The sequence below is a fragment of the Macrobrachium rosenbergii genome, chromosome 42 (genome assembly GCF_040412425.1).
Source record: "Macrobrachium rosenbergii isolate ZJJX-2024 chromosome 42, ASM4041242v1, whole genome shotgun sequence".
In the NCBI taxonomy this organism is placed as follows: domain Eukaryota; kingdom Metazoa; phylum Arthropoda; class Malacostraca; order Decapoda; family Palaemonidae; genus Macrobrachium; species Macrobrachium rosenbergii.
Window position 1 is genome coordinate 16,043,183 of NC_089782.1, and position 17,439 is coordinate 16,060,621.

The window sequence follows — 17,439 nt, forward strand, 5'->3', positions numbered from 1 at the left end:
ATATATAAAACTTTATGTAACGGCTAATATAAAACGGTGCAAGAATTACGACAAAATGACGAAAGAATTTCTGAAATTTTCGGCGAGGAGTTAACGTATGGACGCAAGGAAAAAATTTTTTTTTTTTTCAAAAATTCATCATAAATCGAAATATTGTGCTAGAGACTTCCAATTTGTTGCAAAATGAAGGTAAATGATTGAATATTACTATAATGTAAGAGTTTTAGCTTACAATTGCGTTTTTCAACCATTTCCGTCGAGTCAAAGTTGACCAAAGGTTGAAATTTTTTGTAGTTGACGTACGGTACGTGAACTTGTCACACGACAAGACAATTTTAGTTGACTTATGATACGTCCAGTTGGCGTTTAAGGGTTAAGTGTTTTTTTTTAAAGATGTGTCCCTGTAAAGCATTGTCTTTGCTGATATGAGCCGAGAAAAATTATGGAAGATATGTGCTTTGGGGAAGTAATTCTATCTCTAGTATATTTAATTATCTCCCATTATCGGTTTGGTGTGTGTGTGCTGTTTTTACTAGAGCACGTTTCACCATTTTTATTTTTCCAGGAATTGTAACTGAAAAGCCCAAACCCGACTACCATGCCTTTCCAAGCTCGACTGCTTGGCAGAGGCAAGTTTAGCAATTTATGGTATTGCTGTTATTTTGAGGAAAAAAAAAAAAAAACTTGGACAGAAATCTATTCAAATTAAAAGCAAAAATAACATTATTATTTAGTAATTTATATTTTTCCTAGTTACAGTGTACAAAACAAAGCCCTTTATATACTGAGTATCCTTCTGCACATGTTGGAATGGCTATAGAACTTAGATAACAATGAGGGTGAGGGTAACCTGGAGATGGGGGTTACCATACTTTCTCAAGCACGCCATCCATTCTTCCTTCGGCTGCAAGGATGAAGTGGGTAAAATGTATCTGATAGGCTGCAGTTTGCATAACTAGAAAAAATACAAGTTACTTTAAAAACTGTTCCTACAGGGATACAAGCTCCTTGCCTTTCACATATGGAGATTTACCCCTTAAGTAGGGGTTGTCCCTGGTTAAAAAATGGTGAGTGCTCATGAGGAGAAAAACTACCCATTGTTGCCTTGCAAGCACAGGATGAAAGATTGAAACATCCTCCTACCCCTGTGGTGCAAGGAGACAAAAGGGATAGGGCCCTGTGGCAGAGTTTCCCAAAGAAAGGGAACTCCATAAGAAGCCAATATATCTGGACAACAAAGACAACTCTTGATGAGATGGCCAGTCTGTAGACAGCATTTTTTAACTAATAATAAGTGATGGGTTCAGAAAAGGCTTTACCTAAGCTGTCCTTCCTCTTGTTATAGGAGAGACAGGGCAATGCATCCTAACCTATTAGAAAAGGTGCTGACAGTTTACCTACCTTAAAACTCATTCAGTTCCATCAAGTACATGGCCCAAACGCACTTGGGAAAATGGGAGAGGAACAACCATTTGTTATTCACTCCCAAACAAGAACTTGCAATAATGAAGTGCAAGGTGACTGGCTGGGACCCATTAATTATACCATAATGAACAGCCACCATGGGTCATAAGGATAAGATGTCTAGGGACCTGTGGGTGATATCTCTGAAATAGAATGAGGTGAAGGTGGTCTGAGTATGCCAGACCCCAGCCCTTATGATGTGATAAAGCAGAAATTTCTTACAAAAGGAACTGGTCCCTTGCCACTAACATTGTAAACTTTCCCAGACGATGCCAACTTGCTGACAAACAAAAATCTTCCTACACTCTGGCCTTAAGGAGAGTCCTTTTTAGATAGCACTTAATGGCACGGACTGGGCAGTAATGTCTTTTCAAGGCCTCCACAACAAAGACTTGAGGGAAGGGACTGAGAAAGTAGCTCTCATCAGGTCATCATTCCAATACAAAGGAATGAGAGAGAGAGAGAGAGAGACTCCTCCGAGTACTAAATGAGATCAGACAAAAAATGTAGTTCCCAGACTCTGCTGAGGCCAAGGCCAACATGAAAACCTTTTTCAAGGTTAGGTCTCTATCAGAGGACTGGGACAAGGGCTTGTAATGGGGCAGCTGTAAGGCTGTGATGGACCAAGGAAACATCCAATTACAGGAAGGCACAACTGCTCCAAGTTTCTCACCAACATAGCTAACTCAACTGAGGTAGAGAGAGATCCAAACCTCTCACCTAAGGCCTGTGATAGAGCTTCACAGCAAAGACAGACAAGGAAATTGGCTATTTGCTGAATAAAGTTCCTATTGGAGAGTAACCCCTTCTTCAACATCAGTCATTGAAGATGGCCCACTTTCCTTGGTATACAGGCAGTGCTTGAGTTATGAAAACTTGCCTTACGGTAAATCGATTTTGCGAAGGGATTAGCAATTAATACTGATATGACAATATTTAGAAAATATTTAATTTTGCGTGGGCAATCAGGCAGCGAGAAAGACGAAACTACAGTACAATAGGCCAACTTCTTTTCCTCCATCTCTCTATCTGACCTTATGATGAAAGTATTGTTAGTAACGTTACACTCTTGCATAAATGCGTACAGCCATAAACAACCGACCAAGAAACTGCTGTTGTGCTAATAACAACTGAATCGAATAACAGCAGTTTTGCTTGTACTTCAGCCATTGTATAGTAGTAACCAATTACTGTACCGCAGTTATGTTACAAATGATGTTAAGTGGGACAGGACTGATATATTTTTACATTATACCCTTATTCGCTATGGAGAAAAGGTCAAGGAAATATACTGCTAAATTTAAGCTGCAAGTTGTAGCTGAACCTGAGAAAACAATGTTCAAGCTGCTAATGACTATAAATTATCGTGCATCGGCAACATGGATGAACCTGACCTTAAATAAAATTGGAGAGAAACATATTTCAATCAAAACTACTGGGCATGAAAGAACACATTACTGCTGTTTTCACGCCACTACAAGATAAATATGTAAAGCTCGTACTCTGATGAAATCGAGAGAAAATAGCGAATGGAATCTATTTTTTACACAAAAGAAACATGGCCCCAACGGCCAACTTCATCTGTTGAAAAAAAAAAAAAAAATAATAATAATAATAATTAATAATAATAATTTCACAACGAGGTGTATTTAGTTATACTTCGACTTAAAAACACTTCGTATAACAAAAAATAACCTTGTCCCATTAAATAAAATATCAGTGACAAAAAATAACCTTGTCGTATTAAATAAAATATCAGTGAAGCAAAGCATAACTATTTAAAAGATCCATGGAAAAGATGCATATTCACTATGTTGATGTTTGCATAATACGATATTATGTGAATATGGAGTAGAGTATAATGTAGATTAGGCTCCCGTATACAATATGTATACGATATACCACAGTGTAGGCTAAACTACTTCTTGTTTGTTATTCAATTTCTTTGTATTGAATTATCAAAAGTCAATCTGCATGAACCTCCAGAATTAGCTGATAGTAATAAATTACTATACCCTATATGTATAGAGTATACTTTATAGTGTAGACTAGGCTACCATATATGTATAGATGGCACTGAGTAACAGTGTAGGCTAGGCTATATTAGAGATATGTTGAAATACGTTTTTTTCCAACAAACGATGGCTTTTTGGAACCTAACCCATTCATAAGTATGGCTTAATTAAGTTACATCAAACTGTCATATTCCTTTCAGAATTGATGACGTATTCTTTGTTTATCTCCATTTTCTGCATTAAAGGCAGCAAGAAGCACGAGCTTTTTCACCCACCTGAGTCATTTGAAGGCTCAGAATGATAACCACCTTACTGATCACCTAGCAAAGAAGAGAGAGAGAGAGAGGTACATATCCTGACTGACCCAACTGGTTAGAATATAAAATTTAGGCTAAAGGCCAAGCACCTGGGACCTATGAGGTCATTCAGTGCTGAAAGGGAAATTGCAAGTAAAAACCTTGCAGCTGCATTATGAAACAATTATTAGGTGAAAAGTAAAACAGAAGGAAGATATGAACAGAAGTACAGTAAAAGAAATTAAAAGGTTGCAGTTGAGGGCTGAGGTAACTGCAAAAAAAACCTTTTGTAATGCCTATGGTGCACTGTGTGAGGTGCAGACAGCATTAAACCCCCCCCCCCCAAAACAACAGGTCGGTTGATCCAAGGATGCTGAAAAAGTGTCCTCCAAGGCTGCCCACAGGTCTTGGACTTAGGAGCAAAAGAGTGGAAGTTCTCTATGTTCAGTCTCATTGCAAGTAGGCTGATCATTGGGGAACCTGACAGACCACTGCAAATAAGATGATCATTGGGGAACCTAAGATATAAAACAACTAATCTGCTACTTTAGGATGGGATACAAAGACCATCCCATTCCCACTGCTTGACAATGATAATGCAGTTTATCTACCAGGACAGTCCTCTCTAGAGAAAATACCTGGCTTGACAGCTAGAAGAGCTGCATACTCATGCACTTGCAGGACTATGCATAGGGCCCTGCAACACCATCACCCTTGCTTGTTGATGTATGCTAGTATGGTGGTGTTATTACTCTTTGACACTACTATCAAGTGCCCTTGCAGGTTGTGCTGATGACCCTGCAATGCCAACCAAGCAGCTTCCATCTCCATGACCTTGGTGTGCAGATGCAGGAAGCTCTGGGTCTAGACCCCTGAAATGAAATCATCTCCAGGTATATGACCAAACCTTTTTTCGATGCATGCAAGAAAAAGAGCATCTCTGGAGGGAGAGAACTCTGAGGAACTCCCTGAAGGAGGTTGGAGTTGTTGAACCACCGTACTAGATTCTCCCTCACTTCCCTGTTAAGAGGAACCAGAAGGCAAGGCGGGTCTTTGGAGGAGGACCTACTCTACTTTAGTTGCCAGTGAAGGGAATTTAGCTGACTTTGTGTGGGACTTGCTTTTCTTGGACAGAGACGTCCCAAAATCACTTGCCACTGCTGAGCAGATTGTTCCTGCCAGAGAGGAAATAGCTGGGATGGCCTTTGCTACTATATTGTCCAGGTGCATGCCCACGTACTTGATCTGTTGTTTGGAGACAAGATCAAAATTTCACCAGTTAATAATGTTAATAATTACACTTAGATTGTGGCACAAGACTAGATAACGTTGCTTGTCGTGAAGGAGATGCTCCGTGGAGGGGGTGAGAATAAGCCAATCGTCTAGGTACTGCACTAGGAGAGTCCCTTTCGAGTGAGCCCAAGCAGAAACCAGACTGAACACCTAAGCAGCTGTAGCCAGCCTGAAACATAGAACCTTCAATTGAAACATTGTTCCACTGCAGAAAAACTGGAGAAACTTCCCTGAATCCTGACGGATGGGGATCTGAAAGCAAGTAACTTGGTCAATCGAGATCACGAAGTCCCTCCTCCGATGGAATTCAACAGAGAGCGAGTGGTTTCCATTACAGACGAGGTCTAATGGATGTACTCAGTATTGGTGACTGGTCTTCAACCTCCAGAGGTATTCTCTACCAGAAAGAGATGGCTGCAATTACCCAGAGATCAGCAATTAACAATCTTGACAGCACCCTTTTGAATCACTGTTTCAACTTGAGCCAACAGGGGTCAAGATTTCAGCAACTCTATAGAGTACATCCGGAACAGAATGGGAGTCATCAACAGGAGAGTGATGGTCTTTGATTGGGAGCCTGTACCTGCTCCATGTTGCTCCCACACACCCGATGTGCAACAGCCAACCCCTGTTAGTGGCAGCGAAGGAGAGAGATTGCCATTATCAGTAATTGCATCCTTTCTTCTCCCCTTGGCCATCCTTCTTGGAACACCAGGGAAAGTGGGCCAAAAGGACTTGCAGGTTATCTGCCTTTTTTAGATGAAGAGGGTTGCTGCTCTTGCCTGGCCTTCTGGGGTGGAGGCTTTCTTTGTACACCTGAAATGGAGGGTTTAGCAGAGGGGGGAGATTGCACTGATCCCTGAGGTGGTTTGAACATAGCTGCATGGCAGAAAAGAGAATCTCAGGAATCCTCCCACAGCATCTCTGTAACTGCATCAACCTTCCCCAGAGCACCAAGACTGAGCGGTTATGTTGTGAAAGGCTGCTTTGTGCAAACCCTGGCAAGAAAGCAGGGAAAGAAGGAAGTCTTTCCATTGAGGAGCCAGGTTTACCCACAAATTGGTGACAACGTGTAAGATGGGTATGGGCCTAGCTGCCTAATACAAGTAACCTAACTAAGAACCAAATATCTGAAGAAAGTTCCTTCAGAGTGAGGGTGGTGACAGTATTCTGCCGAAGGTCTAGCCATGACACTACATGGATGGTGGCCATGCCTAACAACTCCAACTTATTGGTCTTGGTGGCATTGAAGGCAAAACCCTCCTGATGGAGCCTCTTGAGAGGTTATAACCTTCACAGGGGGAACTATCAAGAATGTAGTAGCAACAGAGACTGACATGCTGCCAAGGAATTCAGAAAGGTAGAAAATGCAGGAGAACCATTGATGTCAAGGGAAAGTAGCTGGAGGCAAGAAGGTTCTGGAGGGAGTCTGCATCACATCTGGTGGCAAGAGATGCTTCATGGAAGTCTGTACTTCCTTCACTTCTTGCACAGGGGTGACGGTGAAGAAACACATTCATCACAAGGAAGGGAACAAGTGCAGTTCCTTCCTCTATAAGTGGTACAAGCTGTATCTGGATTGGCCAAAATGGGAGACATGAAATGGCTAGAAGGCTGTTCAAGGCCCTCCAAATGGCATTGTTCTTGTTTGTTCTCCACCAGAAGAGAAAAACAGGACCAGATAACATAAAACTAACACAGAAATAACACAAGGTAATCACACAATGCATAGGGCACAAACAAAAAGAAATGTAAAATCCTGTTTACTCATCCTAGTAGTAAAGCACATGGGGAAGAGCATGATGAATACATCCACCTGACAGGGTGACCTCAGGAAGAATGGATGGAATGGGTAACCCTTTCTCTCCCAAAGTCTCCAGCAGGTTACTATAACTGTTATTCAAGTTCTACGGCCTTTCCAGTGTGTAGTAACAAACTTGAACAAAAAACCAAGAACAAAGACCCACAATAACAGAACAAAATACTGTAAATAGACACAAACATTAGAACATAAACTGCACAAAAATTACAATACACAGGTGGGGGAACTTTTAAAAATTTGCAACACTAGAAGTACTGAATAAACTTTTAAATCAAAACTTTGACTTGTGGATCACTTCCCAAAAAAGCATGCATTATTAAAAATTAGTTATGAATTACATTTTCTCTGAATTGTTTGATAGTTGATATATGTTTCTAAAAAGAGGTTGACAGTCAACCCTTTGTTAATACTCTGTTACTGAAAAGCAACCATTTTATTATAAGAAATATTTGACACAATACTTCAAGAAGTATGCAATTTTCTTGTAATAATTTGGTTAGGGGTAAAATGTGCAAACAGTCGACATGCAAGATGTTCTTTGCTTATAAATACTTAAAGTTTAACATTTTGTTCCAAAGTAAAGTAGCTGATAATTAAAATTTAACATTTTGTTCCAAAGTCAAGTAGCTAATATCTTGTATTTTGCCAAGAAAAAAAAAAAAAAAAAAAAAAAAAAAAAAAGTCAAGAAACTAAACCCTGCATAGATTTGTCATTTCCCTCTTCCAGTTCATTTTGCAGGACCTTTGCATATTATCATGTTCATGAATTTGCTTACCAATTGATTGATACACGAGTTAAGTCTGATCACCTGGCACTGGAACCATCTGGCTATTCAGTAACCTTTCCTAATGAACTTTGTGGATTTGAGTTGTCTGATATACTGTAAATGTGTGGTTAGTTTTATTGAAAATTAATCAATTGGTTAGCTGTGAACTGTGTATAAAACACAGTGTACATTTACATTGTGAACAAGAATCAATTACAAGTAAATTTTGGTACAAAAAAACTTACTGCAATGCCCATTCTGCATTTTGATTTCCAAAAAATAAAGAACATGATGTATTTATACCCAATTTTGTTATGTTTTAATCAAATCTTCTTTACCAGAAATTTCTTATTGAGAAGTTTGAGTTCAAAGGGTAAGTCTGTTATTTGGGTTGTTTGTTCATACAAGAAGTTTGGCAAAGAGGACACAAGAAGATGAGGATGACAGAGGGGGAAATGGCATGCAATGAAAACCATACTGCCAGTAGTAGCAACTATAGTTAGCAGGATGATGGTATTCTTAGAGAAAGAAACATGGTGGTGGAATAAAGAGGTACTTGGAACAATACAAAAAAAAAGAAATTACTGTGTTAAGCTTCAGAAAAAAACCTAGGTGATGGAACAATAAGAGAGGTATAAGCATGCTGATAATTAGGTAAAGAAGTTTGTGACCCAGTCAAGAAATGAAGCTAGCAGACCACTCTACGAAAAACTAAGGTCCCAGAAGGAGAACAAATAATTTATAAAATGTGCAAGACTTGGGGAGAGGGCACAAGATATGGAGGATTACAAATATATAAGACAAAAATGGCAACATACTGATGTATGATGAGGATGTAAAGATTGCAAGAATGCTTGGCAAAATTCTGCCCACCTTGGGCCCATCAGAGGAACTCAGCAGGACAGAAGTAAAGGATGCCATTCAGAATATGAAGAGCAACAAAGCAGATGGAACAATAGGAGCAGTAACAGAAATGATGAGGGCTTTGGATGAGGAAGGTACAAAGTGCCTTTTGACTAGGAGAGCAAAATGGTGTGCAAATGGGTGACATTATGGATTTAGATATCACAGAGGAACAGTGCTCGTGGAACATGCACTTGCAAAGTATTTGAAGGAATAAACAACAAACTATGCAAAATTTTCATCCTCAATAAAATGCAGTTTGGATTTATATTTGGGAAACATACATTACGTGCCCTTGCAATTGCAAGAAAATTTCAGGGAAAAATTTTGGAAGGCAACAGAAGCTATAAAATGTTTTGTAGACCTAGAAAAGACTTTTGACAGAGTACCTAGGGAAGTGGTTTCCTGGAGTTTGAAAAAGAAATGAGTTCCAGAGAGGCTCATCATCATGATATAAGGAAACAAGAACTGAATATAGAAAATAAGGGAAGACAGATGCTTTTCAAGTTAGGGTTGAATTACATCACGGCTCAACTTTAGGCCCATTCCTCTTCGTAGTCATGTGAAATGCTGAGTGAGCATGAGAGAGTAAACATGGTTTGGGATCTGCTGTATGCAGATGGCCTGGTTGTAACAACAGAAACAGAAGCAAGTGAGGTACAGGGCTTGGCAAGAGTGCCTGAATATAAAGAAAGTGATGAATTACATGCAAGGTCAAGTCCTGGTGAGGAATGAAAGCCAACAAATAGTTTCAGGTACTTGGGATCTGTCATATAGAGGGTGGATGCAAGTTAGAGGTGTGGTAGAGAATTAAAGCAGCTCAGGCTAAGTGGAGACAAGTTTGAGGGGTGATTCTTGAGAAGATGATTTCTAGCAGACTTATGATCAAGGTCTACAAAACAGAAATCAGACCAGTGGCTATCATGCAGTATTGCGGTCAGAGCAGAGAGTAGGAATGAGCCCTGGAAAGGACAGATCTGTAACTGTTCAGATGGATCCTTTGTGCCATAGCTGGAAAGAATTGAAAGTGAACAAATAAGAAAAAGGAAGGGTAAAACAAAGCCAGGGAAAGTGGGATGTGGTGGTATTGTCCTGTGGTTCACAGGATTGAGGATGCTCTGGTTAAGAAAGCATATGGTATGGCTGTGGAGGGTAGAAGTAATAGTAGTAGACTGAAATTTAGATGGACTGACAAATAAAACACACCTGCCACAAATAAAACTTCTGTGAAAAAGTACTCGCGTGGCCAATGCCTTAGGATGATGGGATTAAGGTTGTTCAGAAAGAAGAAGAGTGGGATTAAGGTTGTTCAGAAAGAAGAGAAGTAAGCATTTTCTAGAAGTTTATACTATTACAAATTATTTTAATAATAGGGCACTACTTGGGAATGAACCAGATCAGTGAATACTTTCTCGATTCACGTATGACTGGCATTCATTTCTAATCTTACATGAAGACTAAAACTGAATTAAAGGCTAAAAGTATTTTGACAGTTTGGCAGGACAAAAGGTAAGGCATTGGATAAAATTAAAAGGAGGGAAGTTTTCCATTTTGGGCCTAAAAGGGATACTGAAATGAATCTTAATAATGGTGTGAAGTGTAGCAGTACCCTTACCTACTGGGTGTTAACCAGAGATGCTCAAATTCTACTACAGCCTATCACTGAGTAGTCTTTCCATAACAGTAGAATAGTGGCTTAGTCACTATTAGTTCCATCTGAAAGAGGTATAATACAACCACAATTCTTGATTTTTAGTTCGCTTCCCTCTGCACACTCTGAAATGGCTTTGATCAAGGCATTCATACCTTCTTCCACTATTCCAAAGGGGTATCTAACTGTAGTAGTAGGATCATTTCCAGTGAAAACTGAAAATTTAGAAACTGTGGCTTCAGAGTTGGAAATTCCTGCTACTAAACCTGTTACAACACTGTGGCCTTTATACATCAGTTTGGCTTTCTCCTGACACCAGTCGACATCTGGCACAACTGCCTTCCCTCCTGTTCCGTTGTTTTCACTGTAATCTCCAGATTGAATCTGCTCAAGGTTTGTCCCCTTGTATAAGACATCCAGCAGTTTCGACCCTGCATAAGAAGGTCCAAAGTCCCCAAGACAGAGGTGGAAAAAATTCTCTGCATATTGACCCTTGTTAATGAGGCAAACAATGAATCTTGATTCTACTCTTTTTTTGATGTTGACTTCCATGAAAATTCTCTTGGTTGATCCATCCAGGATACTCAGTACATCGTCCAGCTATAAAAAAAATGAGAGCAAATTGATATTAATATTTCACATATTATTATCAAGTAGTTTAACTTCTATAGGCTATTGCATCACACTTCTAGGCTATGCTCCAACAAATATAGTAAGTGACTTGGGCTGTTGTTTTGGGTGAAAGCACTGCAGCCATATGTCATTATCCAGTACAATATCAAATATTAATATTTATTTCAAGATGAATCATGAAATGAGTAGTTTTGGGCATATATACTTTCTCCATGACATTTACTGTTTATAAACCATCACCATCAATTTCTATTATTATGATAATTTTGTAAGCCTACAAACATGTCATTTATTTAAATAAATAATGCCAGTTTTCCTAACTTGAGACAAGAGGGCTTATTCCCTCAAGCTACCATTTTTAAAGGCTGTCACTTAATCCACCATGAGATCCAAAAATCGACTTAACAGTAGGTATGAAAAATACAGAATTTAAATGAAGCAAAGAACAATTTTGTAAAGTTCTGGAAAAAATTGAATTTAAACAAGGCAAATTAAAAGCAAGGAAAATTCAAACAGCATTAAAATAAATATATAACACTGTAGTGGTAAAACAAAAGGCACATCCAATTGCATTTTTCTTAGTGCTTCCACATACAGTACCTTGAATTTTATGAAACTACATAGCTACATATGAAAAAAAAAATATTTCTGAGCTCGGCCCCATGTCACCCGGTGAAATTCCATACTAACACGAATTTCTAGGTATAAATATTGCTAAGCATACCAGAGAAAAATGCTTTCAGGAATGCTGGAGTTACTACCCCCAGATCGATCGACTTCCATATGGAAGACGTCGGTATAACCAAGGGTGAGTGAAGGAATCACAACCACAGAGCCACACTCGACAGACATCCCCATGTCAAAATCCCCCAGGAAGAGTAGAGAGCCGTTCCAGCCCCTACGCTCACCCGCCCGCCAAGCGGCGACTCCAGCGCCACCTACGCCATTCCATTTCTAGCACGTGAGATTTTCACCGTTCAAATTTTTTGTGCTCGTGTTTTTGGGCTGTTTTTGGATTTCCCAGCATGTCTTCGAGCAGCTTTTCTGTCACCAAGTTAAGTACCATCTCCTTGTGGGGTTTTTATGATAAGTTTGGCTGGTTCAATCATTATTTTCAAGTTTTGTGCGATTGTTGTTATGACGCCGTGGCGTCCCCCAGCCGGCCATGCCGACCGCGAGATTTGCCCATCCAGCTTGTTCTGTTTGGGTTTTCTCCTTGTCGTTATATTCTTATTATTATTCCCCCTGGGTTCCACCCTGGTGGTGTTTCCTGGGCAGGTTGTAGCGGTGTTTCTCTATAATTATTTTGATCCACTTGTCGGGCCCCTTCATTAGGGTTCCCGTCATCTCCCGCTTGGGCTCCTCCGCCAAGGTGTGTTCCCATTGACAGTATTAGCCGCTTTATTATTTTATTGTCGTGCTGGTGTTATTGTTTATTGCCCTATTTATGTACGGAGGAGCCTCAGTAATGCCCTGTCGCTCCTCTCGGCTAGGCTATGTGCCTTGCACGAACACAAGTGTTCATGGTTTATGTGTATTTTATTTTATTTGTGATGGTGATTTATCTGGTCCTAGTTATTAGCCTTATCATACCCTATGTTTATGTTAGGCTAGTATTGCTTCCTGGGTCTCCCGCTCTCCCCAGTTAGGTTAGGTACCTAGTAGGGTAGGATTCTTCAGGTTGAGGGAGTTTCTGTTGTCGTTCCTTCCACGAGCCGTTGTTTGAGTGGTAGAGTGAGCCCCATTGTCTTCTTCTCTCAGAAGGGTTAAACTTTCGATGGTGTGTCTCCTCTTTGCTGTCACGGCATCCATCTCTTACGTTCGACTCTGGTTGGTTGCTGGCTCGGAAATTTCTCTCCCCGTTTTTTCCTCCCCCTCCCTTTCCTTCTCTCAACCTGTTAGCCTAGGCTATGACTAGGTGCAGGCTGGCGAGTCCTTAGGTCGCTTTCCCCTGAGGTAGGCACGGTGTGTGACTGCAGTTGAGCGGGTGAAGTATCTTCCCCAGTCTCCTGTTTTCACTGGTTCGGGCCTACCCTCTTCCCTACCCCACCAACCCTTCCCCCCTCCCTCCTATAGCCCTAACAAGCTCTTGCCTCTCGTGTGGGTGCCGTCTACCGACGTTTTCTCCAAGTGTGGGGATTTTCCCTGGTGGAGGGATTCGTTCTCTCCCAGGTCGCAATGTGCTTGGCTCATTGTTTCGTTAACTTGCTCTCGAGCGAGTTTCAAACATTCTTGGGTTTCCCTCATCATCCTCTCCCTGATTCATGACGTTCGAGATTACTTTAGTTGGGTTGACTGGCACTTTCTCCGGCCCTTGTGGCCTCGCGTGGTTGGTTGCCTCACCCTCCTTCTGTTTTCTAGCGGTAGGGGTTGGGGATTTCCGGAGGGGGTGTCTCCAGACTCCGGAAGGTGTGATGTATTTGTTTATTACCAGTTCGTTACCATCTCTTGTATTTTATGTATGCATATCCACTAGCGGAGCGAGCTGCTCACTCCGCCATTAGTCATTAACTTGTTCTGAGTCCGGTATCCTGCCCTCGGGTTCCGCTGTTTTTATTCCGGCATCCCTTGTGGTAGGACCCAGTTGACTCAGTTCTCTCGCTCCACCGGAGTATTCCAGTGGTTGGAGAACCTAGTAGGCCCCTATCTTTGACGGGGGTTTTCTTCCCTCCGGAGTACTCCGGTGGTAGATTGAAATTCCCACGCCTGCCTAGTTTAAGTTTCTTAGAGTGGTAGGTTCATGTACTCTTTACACTTACAGACTGTACGTTGTGAGGAGCCAGGATGCACCGCCACCCTCCATCAACCCTACGGACATGTGGTGTGCCGGACCCACGCTGGTTGTGCGGTCCGGTTGGATGAACTTATTGTTTGGCATCCTGACGGCTGTGAGGTTTGCTTCGCCCTGGTCAACACTGTCCAGGACGAATCGGTAAGCTCTCGCCTTTCGTCACTCACGTTTTTCCCAGTCTGATATATGCTTATATTGTAGTTCATATCCTTATGCTACAATGTATTATTTGTGACTTCCTTCTCTCCCTCAGGCTGTCGAGTCCTCTAAGAAGGAGGCCCCGAGTCCCTCCGCGCCTGGGTGGCTGGGTTTGGAAGGAACGTGCTGTCGGGGAGTCCTTACGTCCTCGACGCCAACTTGCAGGACTTGCTCTACCCCGCCGCCCGGGTGGCTGCTGCTGTCCCGGCGGAATTGGCTGCCCCAATCATCCGGCAGATACAACTCGCCACCCAGCCACCCCAAGAAGACCTTTGTACGCTGAAGGAGTTTCAGAGGACGTCGCCGCCTTAGATTTGGACCTGGAACCTATGAACACGGAGCCGGACCAAGAGGTAGGTAGAGAGAGGTAAGTGAGGCTACGGGGCGGGCGCCCTTTTGATTCCCCATCGTCATCTGCTTCTTCCTTTTCAGGTTTTCAGAAGTCTTCCATCTTCTTGGGACAGGGCTCCATCAGCTGTTCCCAAGTTGAAGCTGAAGACTTCATGGAAGGCGAAGGGCTATAAGTCCTCGTCTTCTCGGAAAGCATCTCCTTTCCCCCCGTCGAAGGCCAAGGTCGCAGTACCTGTGGCCTCCGGGAGCAAACTAGGAACCTCGGGCATTGGCGTGAGTAAGAGAGCATCTAAACCAAGCTCTCCTCGCCAGCCTGCCTTTGACCCTGAGGCCTTTGCTAATTCCTTGCTCGAGAGGTTCTTGGTGGAGGTTGACGCGAAGCTCTCCAAAATAGCGGAGAAGCTTCACAGCCACGACTCTCTACTGGTGGGTATGGCTCACTCCAGCGGAGCCGATCCACAGTAAAAGATCCCTGATACGGCTGACCTCCCTCCCTTCGCTGTAGGGAACCCGTGGCGCTTTGCTCTTCGTGCCATTCGGCACGAAGACACCTTCACAATCGAAGGTCTTGGCACGAGACGCCTGGAGGAGTTAAGAGTTTTTCCCTCCTGATCTCCTGCCCCCTTACCCAGGCTTCGTTAGGCTGACGGAGGAAGCCTGGGTACACTCGGATAAGGTCCCTAGGGAGACAGTGATCTTCCCAAGAGACCAAGCACAATCTGCCCTCCTGCGCACTCTTACGGAGTGGCAGGCTGACAACACTAAATTGACACCTTTCAAGGGGAATTACACCATGTTCTCCTTGGGGGATAAATTACCCACTCCCTGCCTTAACATGGTCGCGCTAGCAATGGCCCAGGCTTGCTTTGATGGCAAACCCTTGCCTCAGCTAAGGGAGACAGACTCCACATCCCTGGTATTCCCGGGAGGTGACGAGTTCTGGAATGACGCTCCGTCCACTTTTACAGTAGGTAAATTGGACACTGACTGTGCGTCTTCCCAATTTAGCGAGCAGCTTCCCAAGATCCCGGAAGCTTTGCTCAAGACTGAGTTTGATGCTCGGTCTCGGTTAGGCCGGTCCTTGAGCTCCCTGTGCATAACAGAAGCAACCGCCGTCTCCTTCGCAGAGGAACGCCTGTTTCAGGTTCTGGTTAAACCCCTGTTAGCAGGGTTTCAGTCAGACCTGTATGACTTTATGGTGGCAAGGTTGGAGTGCCGCAAGTTCATTTTCGTGGATGCCACCATACGTCATGAGCCTAACAAGCTCATGAAAAGTTCTATCTGGGGGGCGAACCTGTTCCCAGAGGCTGAGATAGAAAGTGTTCTGGGCGAAGCTACCACAGCTAACCAAAGCCTTCGTTCTCGTTGGGGCATCTCCGCCTACAAGCGGAAAACCCCAGAGTCTGGTACCTCCCAGTCTAAGTCTGGGAAATGCTTTCGTTGCCATAAACGACCTCTTCACCAAACAGTCGTTCAGGCAGTCCCAGTATCGGCAGTGGGCCAATCCTCCACCTCCAAGGCTCAACCCCAACAATTTGTTCTGGTCCAACCAGCCCAATCTCTTGCTGCACCCTCGTACGTCTCCTCCCCGGCGTACAATTCTACCTATGAGGGCTGGGGGTCTTTCACGGCCTCAATAGGAGCGCAAGGGGGGGCAGAGGTCGAGCCCCATACAGAGGTAAGCCTAGCTCTGCCTCCAAGGGAAAAGTTGGCCGTGGTAGAGGAAACAAACTACTTCCTCCCACTGAGATCAGTCAGGTAGGTGGTCGGCTTTACTGGTTCAGAGACCAGTGGTCCTTCAGTCCTTGGGCACACAGCATTGTATCCAAGGGTCTGGGTTGGAGCTGGATCAAAGATCCCCCTCCTCCGATCAGGTTCTACCAACCCTCCTCCATAGTCCTGGAAGACTATGTGACGGAACTGCTCAACAAGAGAGCAATAAAGAAAGTAAGGCACCTCAAGATCCAAGGCAGGTTGTTCACTGTCCCAAAGAAAGGTTCCGATCAGCAAAGAGTGATCCTAGATCTGTCGCGTCTAAATCTCTATATAAAATGCGACAAGTTTCGCATGCTTACGGTGGCTCAAGTACGGACTCTACTGCCGCGTGGAGCCGTCACCACCTCTATCAATCTTTCAGACGCTTACTATCACGTCCCGACTGCGCGGAACTTCTCTCCCTACCTAGGCTTCAGGCTAGGGAGACAAGCCTACTCCTTCAAAGTTATGCCTTTCGGACTCAATATAGCCCCAGGATATTTAAAAGCTGGCGGAGACAGTAGTTCAACAGCTCGGTCCCGGGCATCTCCCTAGCAGCGCACCTGGACGATTGGATAATCTGGGCTCCAACAGTTCAAGAGTGCCGGAAGGCCACGGCCATAGTCATCAAGTTCCTGGAATCGTTAGGGTTCCAGCTGAACAGGGAGAAGTCCCGCTTGACTCCGGAGTCCTGGTTTCAGTGGCTGGGCCTCCAGTGGGACCTGTCTTCATACAGACTATCCCTTCCGCCGCCCAAGCGGAAAGAGATTGCCTCCCTTACCAGAAGGTTCTTGAAGGACAAAGCAGCATCCCGCCGGTCCAAAAGAGAGGATCCTCGGCTCCCTTCAATTTGCCTCAGTGACGGACCTGCTCTTAAAAGCGAAGTTAAAAGACATAAACAGAGTGTGGCGGAGACGAGCCAACGTCAGGCTCAGAGACAGAGTCTCTTCTATCCCACGGATTTTGAAGGCGAGACTACGGCCATGGTCCACAGTCAGTGGCCTGTCGAAGTCAGTCCCGCTTCAATTCCCTCCTCCAGCGCTGGTGATTCACACAGACGCTTCATTAAGCGGCTGGGAGGGTATTCACCAAAACAAAAGTACAGGGGACATGGTCCACAATGTTCCAACAGTTCCATATAAACACCTTAGAAGCTATGGCGGTGTTTCTAACCCTAAAAAAGCTCCGCCCAGCCAACCACATTCACATCAGGCTGGTGTTTGACAGCGCTGTGGTGGTTCATTGCATCAACAGGGGCGGCTCCAAGTCTGGTCGCGTAAACCAGGTGATGGTAGCTATCTTCTCCCTGGCGAACAAACACGGTTGGCATCTGTCAGCCACCCACCTAGCGGGGGTGCGGAACGTGGTGGCGGATTCCCTGTCAAGAACCACTCCGTTGGAGTCGGAGTGGTCTCTGGATGAAGAGTCATTCAATTGGATTCGCCGCCGGATTCCGGGACTCCAAGTGGATCTGTTCGCTACGGAGAGCAACCACAAGCT

The 17,439-nt window shown here is 43.6% G+C and overlaps 2 protein-coding genes across 2 annotated transcripts in view; one reads left to right on the forward strand and one right to left on the reverse strand.

The window, feature by feature from the left end:
• Positions 1-17,439, forward strand: part of LOC136827984 (histone H4 transcription factor-like) — a 204,569-nt gene that overhangs the window by 142,714 nt on the left and 44,416 nt on the right. The window lies entirely within an intron of this gene.
• The window catches only part of LOC136827986 (uncharacterized), a 168,548-nt gene continuing 151,793 nt past the window's right edge, over positions 685-17,439 (reverse strand). The window contains exon 6 of the mRNA XM_067085606.1: positions 685-10,811. Coding sequence (XP_066941707.1) covers positions 10,257-10,811 — 555 coding nt within the window. The 3' untranslated portion in view covers positions 685-10,256. The remainder of the gene's footprint in view (positions 10,812-17,439) is intronic.